The sequence below is a fragment of the Podarcis melisellensis genome (assembly GCF_964234715.1).
Source record: "Podarcis melisellensis genome assembly, chromosome: 7".
Classification (NCBI taxonomy): Eukaryota; Metazoa; Chordata; class Lepidosauria; order Squamata; family Lacertidae; genus Podarcis; species Podarcis melisellensis.
Window position 1 is genome coordinate 90343666 of NC_138539.1, and position 17944 is coordinate 90361609.

The 17944-nt window shown below is 44.5% G+C and overlaps 1 protein-coding gene across 1 annotated transcript; it reads right to left on the reverse strand.

Moving 5' to 3' along the window:
- Window positions 1-200: 200 nt before the first annotated feature.
- On the reverse strand, window positions 201-4782 carry CD93 (CD93 molecule). Its single transcript, XM_081919954.1, has one exon. The coding sequence runs from the start codon at window positions 3646-3648 to the stop codon at window positions 1894-1896; it is 1755 nt and encodes a 584-aa protein (XP_081776080.1). The 5' UTR covers window positions 3649-4782; the 3' UTR covers window positions 201-1893.
- Window positions 4783-17944: the final 13162 nt, after the last annotated feature.

The window sequence follows — 17944 nt, forward strand, 5'->3', positions numbered from 1 at the left end:
CAACCCCAGAGTCGGCCACGACTGGACCTAATGGTCAGGGGTCCCTTTACCTTTACTATTACAATCTATTTCTCTGAAATTATATATATGACCAGTTTTTTAAAGTAACCCATAAACATGTTCTGTAAAAATATTTCAAGATAGAAAAAGAAAACTGTAAGCACCTTTGCAACCCTCAAACTAAGCTGCTTTTCAAAATCTAGATTGAAAAGATTTGTATTGTCATACAAAGAGATATAAATGTGACAAAAACAGCAGCAGTAAAAATGATCTTTTCACACACGTAATACAAAAGGGGGTGGGGATTACAGCTGTGTGGCATTTAAAATATTTAACAAAGCTTTGCGCCATTAGTCAAAGCCTGCACAATAAGACCATGGTCAGACCTTCAGAATCACCCAGGCTGTACATGCATTAATAAAGTGGGGTGGAAAATCTTTCTCATTGTCCCTGTAATGACCTGGATTGTTCAGACCTGGATGGTTCTGAAGGTCTGAACATCGCTTCATATCTTGGATACCACCACCCCCATCCCTGGAGTACATTAAGCAGGTTGTTGATGGGCTTATTATTAAAGAATAATTAATGCTGCAAATCCAAAATTAAATATAAAAATAAAAGAAACTCAACAGTAATATTTGCTTCTTCAGACTTCATAAAATGATGCAACAGGAAACTGAAGCATGAACAAAAACAAAATTTAGTCAGCACTGAACAATTACTACAATTAAACTCACAATGGCTGCTGCCCTAGGTTTCAATCTTCTGTTGGTATTCCCCAGAACTACTTCCCTCTTTGCACCCAGTCATGGTCCTTATTATATTGGTCCTTATTATGAAAACATAGTCCCTGAAGCAGCCCAGAGAGGTCCCCAAGAACATCCTAGCACAGATACTGAAGAAGACCCCAGATGTCACAGATTCTGCACCTACAGTGGGATTCCCAGTCATCTCCAAGGAATGTTTCAGCCTATCCTAAATCCTTTGGCTAGAATGCAGAATGGCAGAGACTGCAGTGCAGTCTACATGTGTATGAAGCACTACCATTTCTTAATCTTCTTGTGGTCCTGCTTTGATTTCAACTTATTCAAACCTAGCTAATTCACAGGCTGCTTAAACTATAGTTATAGGATTTTGATTAATCTAATTCTAGTCAAAGTCAAGCCTTATAGGGTATCCTAAGGATGGGTCACAAGTTTGTTAACTTAGGGTGAAATAGAAGCAATCGTTTAAGAGTTGTGGAGACAGTTTGAGGATCCTCTGCTGATCTGTCTCTGCAAGGCTTTTAGAATAATTCTGCTTGAATAAGAAAAAGCACATCATGAAAGATACCTATGGGCAAGCACCTATCACATCACCCACAGGTCTCCTTCCTCCAATCCCTGGAGTAATTTTGCAACCATTGTTCCTAAATGTTTTGATTTGGAAGCAGGGGGGTAAGTGATAGATGGGCATATACATACCAAGAAATGTACAAGAGGGTCCCTTCTATCCCTGTTCTATGATGCTACGATTCTATGTGTTGCTCTTAAAAATAATAATAATCAAGGTACCAGAAGCTGGTGAGGTCAGGTTGATCCAGCATTCAGCTTGCTGCTGCGTATCTCTCTAAAGTGAAATGCTTAGCTAGAATTATTCTACAAGTGCAGAGCCTGCCGTGGTTGCTCTTAAAATCCTACTTCTGCCTGAACCCTTAGAGTTTCAGATGGCCCAGTAAGAATGTTGCTGTTGTACATTTCCCCATATATGCATTTTTGTTCTTGCACACACACACAGAGAGAGAGAGAGAGAGAGAGAGAGAGAGAGAGAGAGAGAGAGAGAGAGAGAGAGAGAGATCTTCTCTTTCCTCCCTGCCTCCATCTCAAAAATAACAGCCACAACAGAAACACAGTGTCACGCCCTGGTCTCCCCCTGATCTGGCACCCAAGAGTAATTATCAGCAGCACTCGTTGATTTCTTATTGCTTTTCTTGGCCTTCATTTTCCTGTAGGTCAGCAAGGACAGGGCAAGCGCCAACAGTAGCAAAATAGCGATGCCACCCAAGATATAATACAGGAGCTGCTTGGAGCTGCCACTGTCATGGTCTATCATGTCTCCAGCCTGATTTTCAGCACCTAGTGGTGTGCTCAGCACACTTGGGTGGGTGGTAAAATCCTGAGATCCTTCTAGTTCAGCTTGAATTGAAGATTGAGGCAGCAAGGTCGGTGTCTCTGAAGAAGGATGGATGTTAGCTGGCCTTCTCAGTTCTTTCTCTCCATGGGTGGGGAGGAAGGGGGCCCTGCCTATGACATCAGGGACACAGGAGATCTCATTGTCTGCCAAAGTCCAGCCTGGTCTGCAAGAGCACTGGTAGCTGCCCAGCTGGTTGATGCACATATGTTCACAAGGCTCTTCCAGGCACTCATCCACATCGAGACAAGAAGAGCTATTGATCCCCTCCAGCTGGTAGCCTGGGTAGCAGGAGCAGAGGAAGGAGCCGTGCGTATTTACACAAAGCTGCTCACATGGCATGCCCCTGGCACACTCATCGATGTCCTGGCATTCCTGGCTATCAGGACTGGCAGGCTTGTAGCCTGGTTTACAAAGGCAGGTGAAGCTGCCCATCGTGTTAACACAGATCTGTCCACACGGGCTTTGGGAAGCACTGCATTCGTTCACATCCACACAGTGCAGCCCATCGTCAGCCAACATGTAACCCTGAGGGCAGAGGCATTCAAAGCTGCCTGGGCGTGGCAGGCACTGTCCTTGGCATGGGCTGGAGCTGCAATAGTCCACAAAGACGCAGGAAAGGCGGTCTGCTGCAAGCTGGTATCCGGGGTGGCAAGCACACTGGAACAAGCCCCTGCCCAAGTCCAGGCACTTGTGTTCGCAGCCCCCGTTGCTGTAGCTGCAACCCAAAGTGGGCGAAGCACAGAATGGGCCTGGGCTGCTCCATTCCGAGGTGTTGCTGTTAGACTGTGGCTTGCACATGAGGAAGTCGTTGGGCACCTCCTCCCTCTGAGGACCACATGCCACTTCAGCGGTGGAGCCAAGGGGCACAGCGACAAGGGAAGCAGTGGCTATGCCAAAAGGGGTGGTGTATCTGGCAACACCTGGCCCCGCCAAAACAAGCGGGCGGCACATCCCCTGGAAGCTGAACTTGCACAAGTAGCCAGACATCCCAACAGCTGAACTACTGCAGTGGCTGTCTACCCAGGCCAGTTCCTGAAGTGAGGAAGGAGCCCTCTGAAGGGTCACACACCTCTTGGTTGTGCATGTTCCAAGGGGCTCCCGTTCCCAATTAGCGTACTTGGTGTCCTCGCCTCCTTTCACCCAGCTGAAGCCCTTCAGTGGCTGATGCTGCTGGTAGCATTTGCCCATCTCCCGATGGAGCCCGATCCACAGTCTTACCTTCACGTCTGTGCCAGCTCCCTCCTTGGGCCTCTTGTCCAGTAGTTGCCAGGCCAGTGATGCCTCCTCTTGGCTCTTCACAGTCATCAGGTTGCCCCCATTGTCTTCGCACTTTCGCTGAGCCTCCATCCAGCTGTGCCTCCCAAAGTGGAGTGTGTAGCAAGCAGTGCCAGAACACAGGACCTCCCCCGTTTTGCTGGGCTGGACCACCAGTCCCAAAAGCAGCCCTTGCCAAAAGATGTGGAGGAGAATCTTCATCTTTGCGGAGCAAAGGAGCTGTGAACTTCGTGATCTTCCCTTTGCAAGCTCAAATTGCACAAATAAGTCTTGCAAAGGACATTCTAAGACAATGGAGCACAGATTGTTTGCCTCCCATATCCCTTCAGCTCAGCAGCTGGGTCCATGTGCATCCTGTCTTGTTGTGATTCTTATTTATCACCGGAGACTTGAGTTTCCTGAGAAAAGAGTTATTGTTAATGGCAGACCTTGTTAGACCATTTGGTTTAACCTATCATTATTGGATGCATCCTTCTTTTTATACCCTCTTTCTGCTTTTTTATTTTTAACCTAGCCTTTTCACTTTGTGTGAGAATTTTGCTGGAATACTCCTTCTCTTCCTATTTTTATAGTAGTGAAACATCATCGAGCTTCCAAACAATCCAAATAGGGCCTTGGGTTTGTCAAGCCACCACTGTAATTTTATTTTTAATCATGTGATCTGGAGATAAGTTGCCATACTGTTCTGCATAGCTCCCTCACAATATTAATCTCACATTTTTTGTTATCTATAAATAGGCACAGAAGCCCTGAAATAGAAAATGGGTCATGGGAATGTCTAAGCTTTAAAGACAGCCAACTTCTAAACCAACTTCTACATGCATAAAGTCCTGATTCAGATAAAGTTGATAGGCCTAAATTTCTGTTGAGTGCAACTGGTTTAGTGTATCAGCCTATCAGCCAAAAGGAATTTTGTAAATCTAATTTTGAATGAGTAAACTAATGTATGAATTATATACATATAGGGCAATCATATGCATGTTTATTCAGAGGTAAGTGTAATTTAATTGTGTTTATTCCCAAGTAAGGGCTCATCTAACTTCCTTTTGGACTGCATTTCTAGGCACAGGCCTGGGCTTTAAAACTCCATATCTGAGCAGGGTTTTTGGATTGTCTTGCCAATTTCTTGGGGAAAACATGTATTTCACCAACTGAATTGGAGCAAATGGCAACTGGGTTTTCTGTAGATTGTCATTTACCGCAATAAGACATGAGTTTTCCCAGGGAAAGCACCAGGATTAAACACAAACACACGACTTTAAAGCACGGATCTGAGCCCAGAAAGTGCAGCACAAAAGGACCTCTGGATGAGCCCAGAGTTTGCTTATGATTGCAGCCTAAATTTTTCCTCTTCCTATAGCAAGTGCTTATGCTTATGCTTGCTTTATTTATTTATTTATTTATTTATTTATTTATTTATTTATTTATTTAAATAGACAAAAAGTAACAAATATCTCATGGCACAATTCAACACATACTTACCCAGAAGTCAGTCCCTGTCATGACTCACAGGCTGACTGCCTAGTGAAATCAGAGACATAGAGAGCTTCTTCCAGTTCTTTTATTTAAATCAACAGAATACACAGAGAGGTGGTGAATTATGCTCCCCTTGGTCTCAGAGTTCCTGCTCCACCCCCTTGTGTTACTTCCTAGCTTCCAATCCCCTCCTTACTCCTATGGTGGCTGGCAATGGAATCTTTCTGTTTCTGTTTGGCTCTCTGCTCTAAGAAATGAAGGGATTGCCTGTTCCTCAGAGAAGGAGGAGGTTCTACCAGGCTTTCAATTGACGTGGTATCTGCTTTACTGTTTCTCCCACATCTGAGTCCTGTCTCTGTTCAGGATTAGGGCAACTACTCGCTCTCTCCTCTTCCTCATCCTCCATTATTTCCCACCTCTTTGCTTCTTCCCCTGGGGTGTGCCCTGTTCGCCACCACCACGAACCTGAGTCCATACTATTGTCATCTTCCTCCTGCCTAGAAGCCTCTTGGGATGGAGGTCTCTGCCAGTCTTCCTCATCTGCCTAGTTCCTGACAATCCCATGGAGTAAGATACCCTAGGAGGCAGGAGGGTGAAATACGTGAAGGCAAGAACTGGTGCCTGATGGGTGTAGCAAGACTTTTTCAACAATCTGCCCTAGTGGGGTTAGGGCTGGGGGTGGCTCTATTTGGGCTTGGCTTTGCACATCAAACTATCTTGGGCTGGTATGAAATCGGTTAAGCTCTTCCCAACCAATTAATCAGTTCTACATGATGAAACTGCAACCACATCAAATCTTCCAAAGCAGCAGGTCCAATGAAATCAAGATCTTCAAGATGATGCTTCATCAAGTTTCAGAGCATATAACCAAAGGTATCTAAATGATGTTTTATACAAGTGGCAAAATCAAAAAGTGTTGGGCATGAATCTTCCAGCCTGACCTCTAGAGAGCCCAGCTGAGGATGCAGCCTTTGGCAAAGCTGCAGCAGTCTTCAGTGGCCAGAGAAGTGTGAAGGGGTGTGCCTGTGAAAGAAGAGTGTTTGTGAATGGTTTCCATATGAATGTGGCATGTTCCGTATGGTATCTACAGTGGTACCTTGGTTCCTGAATGGCTTGGCTCCCGAACAAATCGGATCCTGAAAGCTGCAAACCTGGAAGTGAGTGTTCCGGTTTCCAAAAGTTTTTTTTTGCAAAAGCTCTCAGAGCTTGCAGGGCTGGGGCGGGGGAAGCACGAGCTTCCCCCAGCCCCCAGAACGGGTCTGAGAGCGATGGCGAAGTTGCGCACAACTTCGCCATCACTCTCAGAGCTTGCGGGGCTGGAGGGGGTAGCGCCCGAAGCCTGGGGCGTGCTGAGCTCAGCGCGCCCCAGGCTTCGGGGTGCAGGCAGCTCTCCGCAAGACGTGGGAGAGCTGCGCGAAGCCTGGAGAGCGAGAGGGGTCGGTGCGCATCGACCCCTCTCGCTCTCCAGGCTTCAGCGAAAGCCTGCATTAGCCCCATAGGACGCACACACATTTCCCCTTCATTTTTGGAGGGGGAAAAGTGCGTCCTATAGGGCGTAAAATACTGTAATTTATTTAAAACCATTATATAAATACTTGGAAAGAAACAAAGAGAAATTTAGAAATTTGGGCTAGGATGAATTTATCTTTTGGGGGAAGAATATCAGTGATAAAAATGAATGCACTTCCAAGAATGCTATTTTTATTTCAGTCACTACTGGTGATAGGCAGTGCAGGACACTTCAAGGAATGGCAAAAATCTATTTCTAGATTTATCTGGCAGGGAAAGAAACCAAAGTTAAAATATAAACTGCTAACAGATGGCAAGGAGAGAGGAGGCTTTGCCCTGCCAAATTTAAAATTATATTATGAGGTGTCCTGCATTTGTTGGATCTGGGAATGGATAATATTGAAAAATGCAGATATTTTAGATAGAAGGAAATGATAATAGATTTGGATGGCATGCATATTTATGGTATGAAAAAGGAAAGATACAGAAAAGTTTTCAGAATCATCTAATAAGAAAATCATTATTTATGGTTTGGGAAAAATATAAACATTTATTAGAACAAAAAACACCTTGATGACTCCTCCCCCCCGAAGCAATATCCTGAAAAAATCAAATATGAGAATTACTTGGCCGACATATAGAGAACTGTTAACTGAAATAGAACAGCAGGTGAAACTAAAAGATTATGAAGAAATAAGGGATATATTAATGGACAAGTTACAGTTTCATCAACTAAACAATATTTTCAAAATAGATAAAAAGAAATGTTTTAGTCATGAGCCATCAAGATTTCAAAATGATTTGTTAGAAAATAATGTTAAATTACTGTTGAAAATGTACAGTTTGCTATTACAATGGCATACAAAAGAGGAAAAGGTCGAGTGGTAATGATACACTGGGCAAGAGATTTGGGACATAATATTCAGATGACAGATTGGGAATGGTTATGGAAAACAGAACTGAAATTCATGGCTTGTAATAAAGAGAATTACCTGTATATGAAAATCATGTACCAGTGGTATTTGACTCCTGCTAAGTTGGCAAAAATGTATGTTGTTTAGTCGTGTCCGACTCTTCGTGACCCCCTGGACCAGAGCACGCCAGGCACTCCTGTCTTCCACTGCCTCCTGCAGTTTGGTCAAACTCATGCTGGTAGCTTCGAGAACACTGTCCAGCCATCTCATCCTCTGTCATCCCCTTCTCCTTGTGCCCTCCATCTTTCCCAACATCAGGGTCTTTTCCAGAGAGTCTTCTCTTCTCATGAAGAAGTATTGGAGCCTCAGCTTCAGGATCTGTCCTTCCAGTGAGCACTCAGGGCTGATTTCCTTAAGAATGGATAGATTTGATATTCTTGCAGTCCATGGGACTCTCAAGAGTCTTCTCCAGCACCATAATTCAAAAGCATCAATTCTTCGGTGATCAGCCTTCTTTTTTGGTCCATAAAGAACCTGGTCCACCTGGAGCAGGAAATGGCAAGCCACTCCAGTATCCCTGCCAAGAAAACTCCATGGACAAAGACAAAAATGTATAGGACAAGTAAAAATACCTGCTGGAAATGTATGTGGTGGACTTGTAAGGTGATAAAAGCTTTCTGGGTGATGATATACAATGAAATGAAAAAAATGTTTAAAATAACTTTTGTTAAAAAACCAGAAGCTTTTTTATTACAGGCACCGAATTCCTAAGGACCAGAAAAGACTTTTTATGTCTGGAGCAACAGCCTCTCAGAGTTATTAGCCCAGAGATGGAAAGAAGACAAAGTCCCTCCCAGAGAAGAATGGCAAACCAAGCTGATGGATTCTACCAAAATGGCAAAGCTGACTGGAAAACTCAGGAACCAAGAGGACAAAAAGTTTACAAAAGAATGGGGAGGGGGGATTATAAGTTATTTAAAAGACCACTGTAAGCAGATGGAAACATTGGCAGGATTTTGATCTCACTTGTAGTGTAACAATTACCATGGAAAATATGGATTGATATAATAGTTAGAATGTGGAAGAAGATGCCATTTTAAATGTTTAAAAGGGGACTCCAGGGAGGGGGTGGAGGTGGAGAAGTCCTGAGATTTGGAGGAATCTCTGTATATGGTTATGTATTTGATATTTTTTATAATTTTGCATTGTAAAATCAAATAAAAATGTTTTTTTTTTTAAAAAAAAAAGAGGAAACTATCTGCTTTTCACAGCATGAAAAATATTTTGAGGAGAATCTGTTGTGCAGTGGGCTGATATCTCTGGCTCCCATCTCATCCTTCAGCTCACAATCATAGACTGTAGGACTGCTGCTGGGTTAAGAGAGCATATTCTGAACAATCTCTGTTGCAAGACACAAAGGGATTTTGTGTTAATGGCCATGAGGAAGCCTCTGCTTGTTACAGTCTGAGCTTCTCCAACATCAAGGTAGACAGTATGTGCCAGTGCATTTACGGTTTTGTTATTTAAATAAGAACAGAAGAGGAGCCTGCTGGATGAGACCACCGTCACAGTGGCAGGATTCAGCACAAGAACTCTCTCCCAGCAGCATGGCTGCCTCTGGCTGTGCAGACAGAGCATGGTCCTCGTGGCTGACAGCCACCGATAGCCCTCTCCGTCATGGGTTCGTCCAGTCCTCTTGGAAAGCCACTAAAACAGAAAAACAACTCTATGACTTTTAGAAGACATCGGAAGGCAGCCCCATATGGGGAGCTTTTTGATGCTTGATTTTTACTGTGTTTTTATATTTTGCTGGAAGCCACCCAGAGTGGCTGGGGCAACTCAGTCAGATGGGCTGCAGGTAAATAATAAATGATCCTCTTTTGAAGCCATCCAGGTGGATGGTCATCCCTGCCTCCCCTGGGAGGGAGTTCCATAGTTCAACTCTGCACTGCAGAAAGAAGGACTTTCTTTTCTCTGTCCTGAATCTCCCAGCCTTTTAGTTCTGGTCTTAGGGGGGTGGCTGCTGATCAGAATTGGGACCACGTCACACAGGATGCAGATTTCAGCCCTTTCCTGCCATCTTGCAAACCTAGTGAAAACCCTCCCCTTCTGGAGCACTTTTGCCATTTCCCCCCTCTCCAGAAAGTGAGATACAAAGCAAACACAAGTTTCCAAGTTTGGGGTATCATGAATCTCATGTTACTGCTTTTGTGTGGTCTTTGTTTTTTGCCTAGAAAAATGTTTGGGGACACATTTGCCGCCACAACTCTTGCTCTGTGTGTGGTGAATTGAGTTCAGTGACAGGTTTGTGTAAGTTTTCAGAAGGCAAAAATTCAGTGACAAGCATAGCTGTAGCTGTGTTGCTGTTTCACGGCTCCTGTACATTTCAGCGAGACTTACAAGGAAGAACTTCCTGGTGGACTGTGCCCTTGGTTTATCTCAGGGAGCCAGAAAATTCTATCTAATGAAAATATATGCTGTGTGGTATTGTCCACTGTGTTGAACATCCTGCTGTGATATCCTGTTCTTTCATCTTAGGCATCTGTTGAATCATGATGGCTCTTCTTAATCACAGGAAATACAATGTAAGTTATTTCTCATATGTCTAAGGTGCAGTCTGCTATAATGCAAGTGTTACAAAAAATTGTGGTAAATTACAAGCTAGACTACACAGCAAAGTGCTGGCCTGGTTCTCAGCATTATTGCTTTGATCCAGTTGGGAGCTTACAAGGCTTCTACAAGCAGATCCAAAGCTGGTAGGGAGGGAAGGAGCATAGTTAGCAACTGCACACTAGCTCAGACTGTTCACCCATCTAGGGCAGTCCTGCCTACACTAATTGGCAGCAGTTCTCCAGGGTTTCAGACCATGGATGCCTCCAGACCAACCTGCAGGTGCAGGCAACTGAACCTGGAACCTTCTGCATGCAACGTAGTTGCTTTATAACAGAACTATGACCTCCCCGCAAGGCAATGAATGATGACACATTTCACAACAACTCTTGGCTCCCCTCCTCATGGACCTTCTCTCTGCCTGCACAAACTCCCACTCAGGCTCTCACTCTCCTCCTCCCACTGGACCCACCCTCTGCCCACGTGGAGGAGGAAAAGGAAGAGGAAAATGAGCATGAATATGTTTGAAGTCCAAACAGAACAGGGGACACTTTTCTCCCCCCAAAAAGGGATCATGTGATCATGTTCTTCTAGGGACGTGTGGCAACCCTACTATAGTCCCAGCTTGGGCTGCTGTGAGGCCAAGGCTAATGACTCCACCCAAAATTCCACATATTTTGGCCCTTACAGGGAGCAATCTCATGGACAAGCCTTTTTTTCATCCATCTTGATGCTGAAAGCACTTCTGCAGACACAGAGCAATATGTACTGTGCTGTTTGCAGACATGGGGAAGCACTTACCCATACAGGCAGTCTGTTGGTGCATGCGCAAGGAGTCCCGAGTTCAAGTTGGCTGTCTGACTGGCTAAAGCTCTGTATGCACTTGGGAAGCTTTCTATCTTCTTCATTGCATAGCACCGAGATTTCATGCTCATCAGTTCCATTTCAGTACATGCTAGGCAATCCCTGCTTTAAAAAGCAACTGTGTGAACTGTGTTTCTACATTAGGCCATGCACATGCAAAAAAGGTGTCATTCTGTAGTGTGTGGGGTGGGTGAGTGCAGCTGGTAAACCCGCGTTTAGAACCAAGAACCAGTGCTTCAGGATCCTGCATATACAGCTGAACATATTACTAGCTCCAATCACCTTTTAGAAATAGAGAGGATTAATCTAAATACTCTCAGGGCAAGCCATTTTCACTCACATGCACCTGTTCAAGCATCTCCTCCACTTGTGTCTGGGAAGGTCTCCAAGAAGACACCAAGCATTCACAGGCTACTATTTTTGGAGCTATGAGGGGAAGTTACCATGCTGTCACAGGGCAGCCACGATTCAGTCCACAGAACTGGAAAGAGTCTTGAAGCAAAACCATATGAGTTCTTACTGCTTTGCTCTGTGTTTGCTTGTTTGTTTTTGTCCAAAAGCAGCCTTGGCAAGCTACCATTGGGCAGTGATCTCTCACTACAGTGATTGCCTTGATGATAAAGTGTGGCAGAAGCTCAAAATGTGCTGAAATAATCTTACTGCATTGTTATGAGAATAAATATTTTTGCACTTTTTGTGGGTTTTTAACTTTTACCAGTTTGGCTTTCCCCGCTTCCCTTTGTGACTTGGTGGAGCACCTGCACAAGAGCATTGTCCTAATTGTCTTAAACCAGAACAAGACAGCACAGCTGCAGATCTCGACTAACTGCTGCACCAATAGGCTTAAGGCAGAGTCCATTAAGCAAATGGTATGGAGTAAATGGAGGGGTGTCAGGATAAAAGCCAGGAGAAGAACTTCTCAAAGTGAGCTACCAAAAATGGTTAAAGCAAGAAGAGCTTTGAGGAGGGAGGAAAAAGGAGAAAAGGATATATGAGAATAGGGAGGAGATAATTCATTCTGAACCAAAGAAGTCTATGGAGGACCCAGAAAAAAGGAAATAAATTGCGCTGATTGTTTGGAGGCAGGGAAGTGGAAAAGGTGGGTGAAACGTTATAACCCCAGAGGGAGCTTAAAAGACATTTGTGGTTACAGCTGAGTTGGGGAAGGGTCACTGCTCAGTGGCAGAGCCTCTGCTTAGCCTCAGTCCTCAGCATCTCCACCTCTGAAATCCTGGACAGCTTACCAGGACCAACGGTCTGCCTCACAGTCTAAGGCAGGCTGCTATGTTTGTTTCCTAGAATCATAGAATTGCAGAGTTGGAAGGCATCACGAGGTCATCTAGTCAAGCCCCTTGCAAAGCGGGGATCTTTTCACCCAATGGGGGCTCAAGCCCAGGACCCTGAGTTGAGGAGTCTCATGCTCTGCCAGCTGAGCTACCCACAGGAAGAGGTAGTTTTGTTTGTTTGTTTGTTTCATAAAATGTATATACGACTTGGCTGTAAAAAACAAACCCAAACCCTCAAAGCAGTTTACAAAAAAGATAAAACAAGAAAATGAAGAACAGATTCACAACCCTGCTTTAAAACATACAAAAGTGGAAAACCTAAAACAAATTATAATTACGGTACCTCAGCTTTCTAAGCATCTGGGTTGGCTGGCAACTGTCTGTCTCGGGAGACAATAGAAGGGTGTACCTTTGGGGGTGAAGTCAAACCGCTGGGGAGTTGCAGCTCCAGCTGTGGCTGTAGAGACACCTGGGCAGCCTTGGCAAAACAAGAATGTTTTTAGCAGGCACCCCAAAGAGTACAGTGAAAGCACTTGCTTGATCTCAATAGGCAGGGAGTTCCAGCTGCCACACTAAATGATCAGGTTCTTACAAATGTGGAACAGGGATTATGGGGCATGTTTAGTAGAGCCAATTCGGCCAGTTGAAGCAGAAGTTGGATGATTGGGGGGGTGGCAGGGAATCTTGTAGGTAAACTGGCCCAAGTTGTTAAGGGCTTTATATACCTTGAACTCAGCCTGGTAGCAGATCAGCAACCAGTGCAGGTCTCTGAGCACAGGCGCTGTATCCTGAAAGGGCCTCACTCCCGTCAGCAATCGCGCTGCAGCATACTGCACCAACAGCAGCCTCTGGATCAAGCGTGAGGGAAGCCCCACACAGGGTATTGCAGCAATCCAGTCCTGAAGTAACCAATTCATGAACTATGGGATGCAGAATGACTCAGAAAGAAAGAGTGAACCTGCCACAATTGTGTGCTTCAAAATAATATTCTGTCTCAAATGGGGCAGAGTTATTGAAGGCTTACTTGGATTGGCTTTAAACATGGAAAACTCTCATCATTTTGGAATGTTATTTTGAACTGTAATTTCCTGCCCTTTTTTTAAGCAATGAACTCTGGTCTCTTCTGTGCAAAACTTCAGAATCCTGATAGGACAAATGTTGAATTGCCTTTAGAGGAGGCATTCTGATGAATATGCAGAAGGGAAGGCAAAGAAACAACCATTCATCTATCTGCTAACCTCAGCTTGTAAACATTTGGCTTGGCAACTTCAATAACTCTCTCTCTCTCTCTCTCTCTGGGGGGGGCATACATAATGGCACTGCATATCTATCTCGGAGAAATCACAGGGTAGTGCAACTCAGCAGTCATTCCCCTAAGATTTACTCAAAGGAAAACCAGCCTGATTCCTGACATCTCACCATCTCTATGGTTATCTTCTGGGAGAGAATCCAGGAAAGAGGGTGGAGTGGGATGAGCTGTAGGAAGCCACCCAGTGCTGAAGAACAACGTGATAGTGCTATTTGAGGTCAGGCTGGGAGAAGCTGCATTTGAATCCGGGTTTGAGAGAATGCTCTCAAGTCAGATGGAATGATCTGGCCATTTCACTTTTCCCCATTTCTCATTTTTTTCAGTCCTAAATTGAATTCTCTACATTTTGTAGTCATTTATTTTTTAAAAAATCCTTTTGAAACTTCTTCAGCACTTTGGTGCAAATCTCTCCTAATGTTTACCTAATAAACCAGCAGCAGAGTGTGAGTTCCCATGCCCAGGGCGGGCGGGCGGGCGAGTGTGTGTGTACGCAGAGAGTGCAGGGTGGCCCCCAGCCCTTGCCGCCCACACCGCTGCCTTCTGGGTTTAGAATTACACACCCAACTGCTTTTTGAACTGCAGGAGAAACATACATCCCATAGGCATGAAGATGAGACTGCAATCATTTAATGTGCCCCTAGAGCTACGTCTCTTCCTTTTCTGTTAACCTCAAATAGGAAAGCAAACAACCAACCTGTAGAGTCATATACAGACAGGGCCAAACTCTTGTTTTTTCTTAATTACAGCCATGGAGGTCCCTGACTGCTATTGCAGCACCAATGGGAACTTTTTTTACTAAGTTTCTTAGCTGTGGGGTAGGATGTTGGGGATGGGGTCATGGAAAGCGCAAACCTTTCCTTCGCATCTGCAACAGAAAGCCCACTGCAGAAACACACACAGAAAGGCTGACTTGTTGAAATAAAGAGACAAGAAAATGCACTAAAAAGTGTGTTGCTTGGTGAAATGTTGGGCCCAGCAAACAAATCAGAATTAATTCTCAATAAACAGCAGACATCATAGTGCCTCTTCACAAACTTTGTGCAAGGTGTCAGGATGAATGCTCAATAAACAGGTTGTCTGGAAGTGGCCAGTGACAACATTATATAGCATCAAAATTAATTTTGAATTTATAGAGCAAGGTGGGTTTGGGTGGGGAGATTGGAGTGCAGTCAGGTTTGAAGCCAAGAACAATGTTCTGCATTCAAGCATTTATCTTGGCAATAAGCTTTTCATTCTTACAGACATCAGATGAGCTTTGTATATTGTAAACCATCTCTAATGTTTATTCAAGGAAATGGGGCTTTGGGGCATTTCAATTGCAGGAAGGCTGAGAAACAGAGCCTCTGAAATCACTCGGGTCTCCTTCAACTATATTGTTTAAAGTAAGTTTGGGGCCTAATGTCTGGGCTTGTCCATTATTATGCTTCTAGAAGGGTTCTCCAAGGAATCCCTTGAAGTGTTTCCCAAGTACATTCAGCTAAGGGGAAAGGGCACTTGCAGAAGCAGCTATAAATCCCATTGTTCCAAGGCTAATTTCCTGTGACAGGGGTTTGGTGAGCTGTGGGGTGGGGCTTTACTCAGGAAAAGGGGTTCAGTGTCCCCACTCATATTTCAAGCCAAATCATGGAATCATAGAATTGTAGAGTTGGAAAGTACCTCAACGGTCATCTAGTCCAACCCCAGCAATGCAGGAATCCCAACTAGATCAGACTTGACAGATGGCCACCCAACCTCTGCTTAAAATGCTCCAAGGAAGGAGAGTCCACCACTCTTCCTGATGTTTAGTCAGAATCTCCTTCCTTGTAACTTGAATCCGTTGGTTTGAGTCCTACCCTCTGGCTCTGGAGCAGGAGAAAACAAGCTTGCCCCATCTTCTATGTGACTGTCCTTTAGGTATTTGAAGATGGCTATCATATCTCCTCTTTACCAGGCTAAATATATCTAATTTCCCATAAGGCTTGGTTTCCAGACCCCTGATCATCTTGGTTGCCCTCCTCCACACACATTCCAGCTTGTCCATATCCTTCTTAAATTGTGATGCCCAGAACTGGACACAGGACTCCAGGTGTGGTTTGACCAAGGCAGTACAGAGTGGTACTATCACTTCCCATGATCTGGACACTAAACTTTTGTTGATGAGCCTAGAATTGCATTAACGTTTTTGCTGCTGCATCACACTGTTGACTCATGTTAAGCTTCTGGTCTGCTAAGACCCCTAGATCCTTTTCTTGTGTGCTACAGGGAAGCCAGATGTTAGGGGCTGGACTGGATCAAAAGAGTAGGGAATGCAATCGCAGGAAGATCAGATCCTAACAGAAGAGGAAGGGGAATATTCACCTTCCCTGAGTCCAGCGTCTCCAGAAGCAAGGAGGCAGGCAGACACAGAGGATGCACAATTGAGAGAGGAGCTCCCCAGCTTTGAGATAGTAACTAAGCAATCAGAAGGGAAGGAGCAGCTGGGTGATACATCAATCAAGAGTGGGGGGGAACTCCTCCCCCCCAAACTCAGAAGTATGAGCGTGTCAGAGAACAAAGGAAATGCAGAGGGGGAGGGACATTCCACTGGCGCACTTCTTGCTGCGGAAGTAGAGGGGAGGAGTCAGAATGAGCAACTGCTGTGCTTGCAGAAAGTTGTGTCTGCGTCAGCAACATGATACTGTAATAGAAAAATTATAAATCTATCAAATGCTCCTTAATTCTTATCAGAGAGCTACCAGAAGGGAGAGGGGAACTCCCATACTTGACAACAGGTGTCCCCCATCTTATATTTGTGCAACTGGTTCTTCCTGCCTAAGTGTATGACCTAACATTTCCCCCTCTTGAAATTCATTTTGTTACAGTAGTTTGGGCCCAGTTCTCCAGTCTGCTAAGGTCATCTTGAATCCTGATTCTGTCTTCTGTGGCATTAGCTACCCTTCTCAGTTTGGTGTCATCTGCAAATTTGATCAACCTCCCCTCAATTCCTTCATCCAAGTCATTTATAAAGATGATGAAGAACAATGGGCCCAGGACAGAACCCTGTGGCACCTCACTTGACACTTTCTTCCAGGATGATGAGGAACCATTAATGAGCACCCTTTGGGTGCCCACAGACCAACTGTTTATCTGTTCTTGGTGCCAATGCAAAGCTCACCTGTCGAGAGCACCTATATCTCTTTCCAGATCTCTTTTCCTCTTACATACTGAGCAAATATCATTATCAATCATTCAATGAACCTATTTTTTAGGAACATGTGAAAGGCACAAATCCTGTTGCTTTAAAAATGGCAAGTTTGCATATCCAGTGTCAACAAGCCTCTTTAGCTGTCATGACATATTAAAATAATAATAATCTCAACAAGTACTTTTAAAGTACGGCTCATTTGCAATCTAATACTGTGTAAAGGATTTTGTACTAATTATCCTGAAACCTTTTCTAGAAACCCCAATGTGACAGAGGTGAAAAGTTATCTGGCTTCCATTGGTTGAGCTGTTCTGATCCCACAGGTTCTGGAAGTAATAACCACCTAGAAAACCCTCTACCAGACAACTGTTGGGATGATGGGCTGGGGAAGGAGAAAGCTTTCCAGCAATCGCTGTCACAAAAGTAAATATGATAATGCTTTTGTACTTCTATTTGGTCATATTCACTGTGAGACTTCTGCCATCTGCACTTAGAAATCTCCCTGCCTGATTAATTACCACTATCTCCTGAGTAAACTAAGAAACCAATCAAGCTCTATTGTGCAGGAGAGGATATGTCTATGGTTCTTTCCATCTCACAGTTCCAAAGTGAGACCAGGGCCCTGAAAGGAATGCCAGCTATGCCAAACATAAAACCATCAAGAGCTACTCCGGGAGAGGGGAGGCAGTAAGGCCCCTTGGCTGGCCTGGTTGGGACTAACTGCTCTTCTCTGGTGCCATCATGTGGCCATTGAAGGCCACCTCCCCATCTCTATGCAAATTTTGAAGAAAAGTGGCATAGAGTTGACAGGGATCCCAAGGGTTAGGGTTGCCATATTTCAAAAAGTAAAGACCAGGACACCCCAAATGTTGTTGAGGTTTTTTAAAAAAAGACACACCAAAAAGTCACCTGATTTTTCAATTGACTTGCATAAGATCCAGGACAAAGCACAACTTTTTGGAAATTCCTCCTAGGCATCAATTCCGGCATTGACATCCCGGGAATGTCCAGGAAATGGCACCCCAATCTCAGCCAGATCATACATGGGAGGTGCCCACCCAACCTCAAATAAAGGACAGTCCACACCCTCCTGAGAGAGGCTGTTTCACTTTTGAAAGTTATCTCTGCTGTTTTGGCCATAATCTTCTTTCTTGTATCCTGAAGCCATTGGTTTGGGTCCTAGCCTCCAGAACAGGAGAAAACAAGCTTGCGCCATCTTCCATGTGACAGCCCTTTAGATATTTGAAGTTGGCTCTCATATCTCCTCTCAGTCTCCTCTGTTCCAAGTTAAACAAACCTGGTTCCCTCAACCGTTCCTCGTAAGGTTTGGTTGCCCTCCTCTGCACATGTTCTAGATCCTTCTGGG

What these genes read in the sequence shown, in the direction of transcription:
- CD93 (XM_081919954.1), bottom strand. Translation starts at nt 3,648, where the DNA reads ATGAAGATTCTCCTCCACATCTTTTGGCAAGGGCTGCTTTTGGGACTG.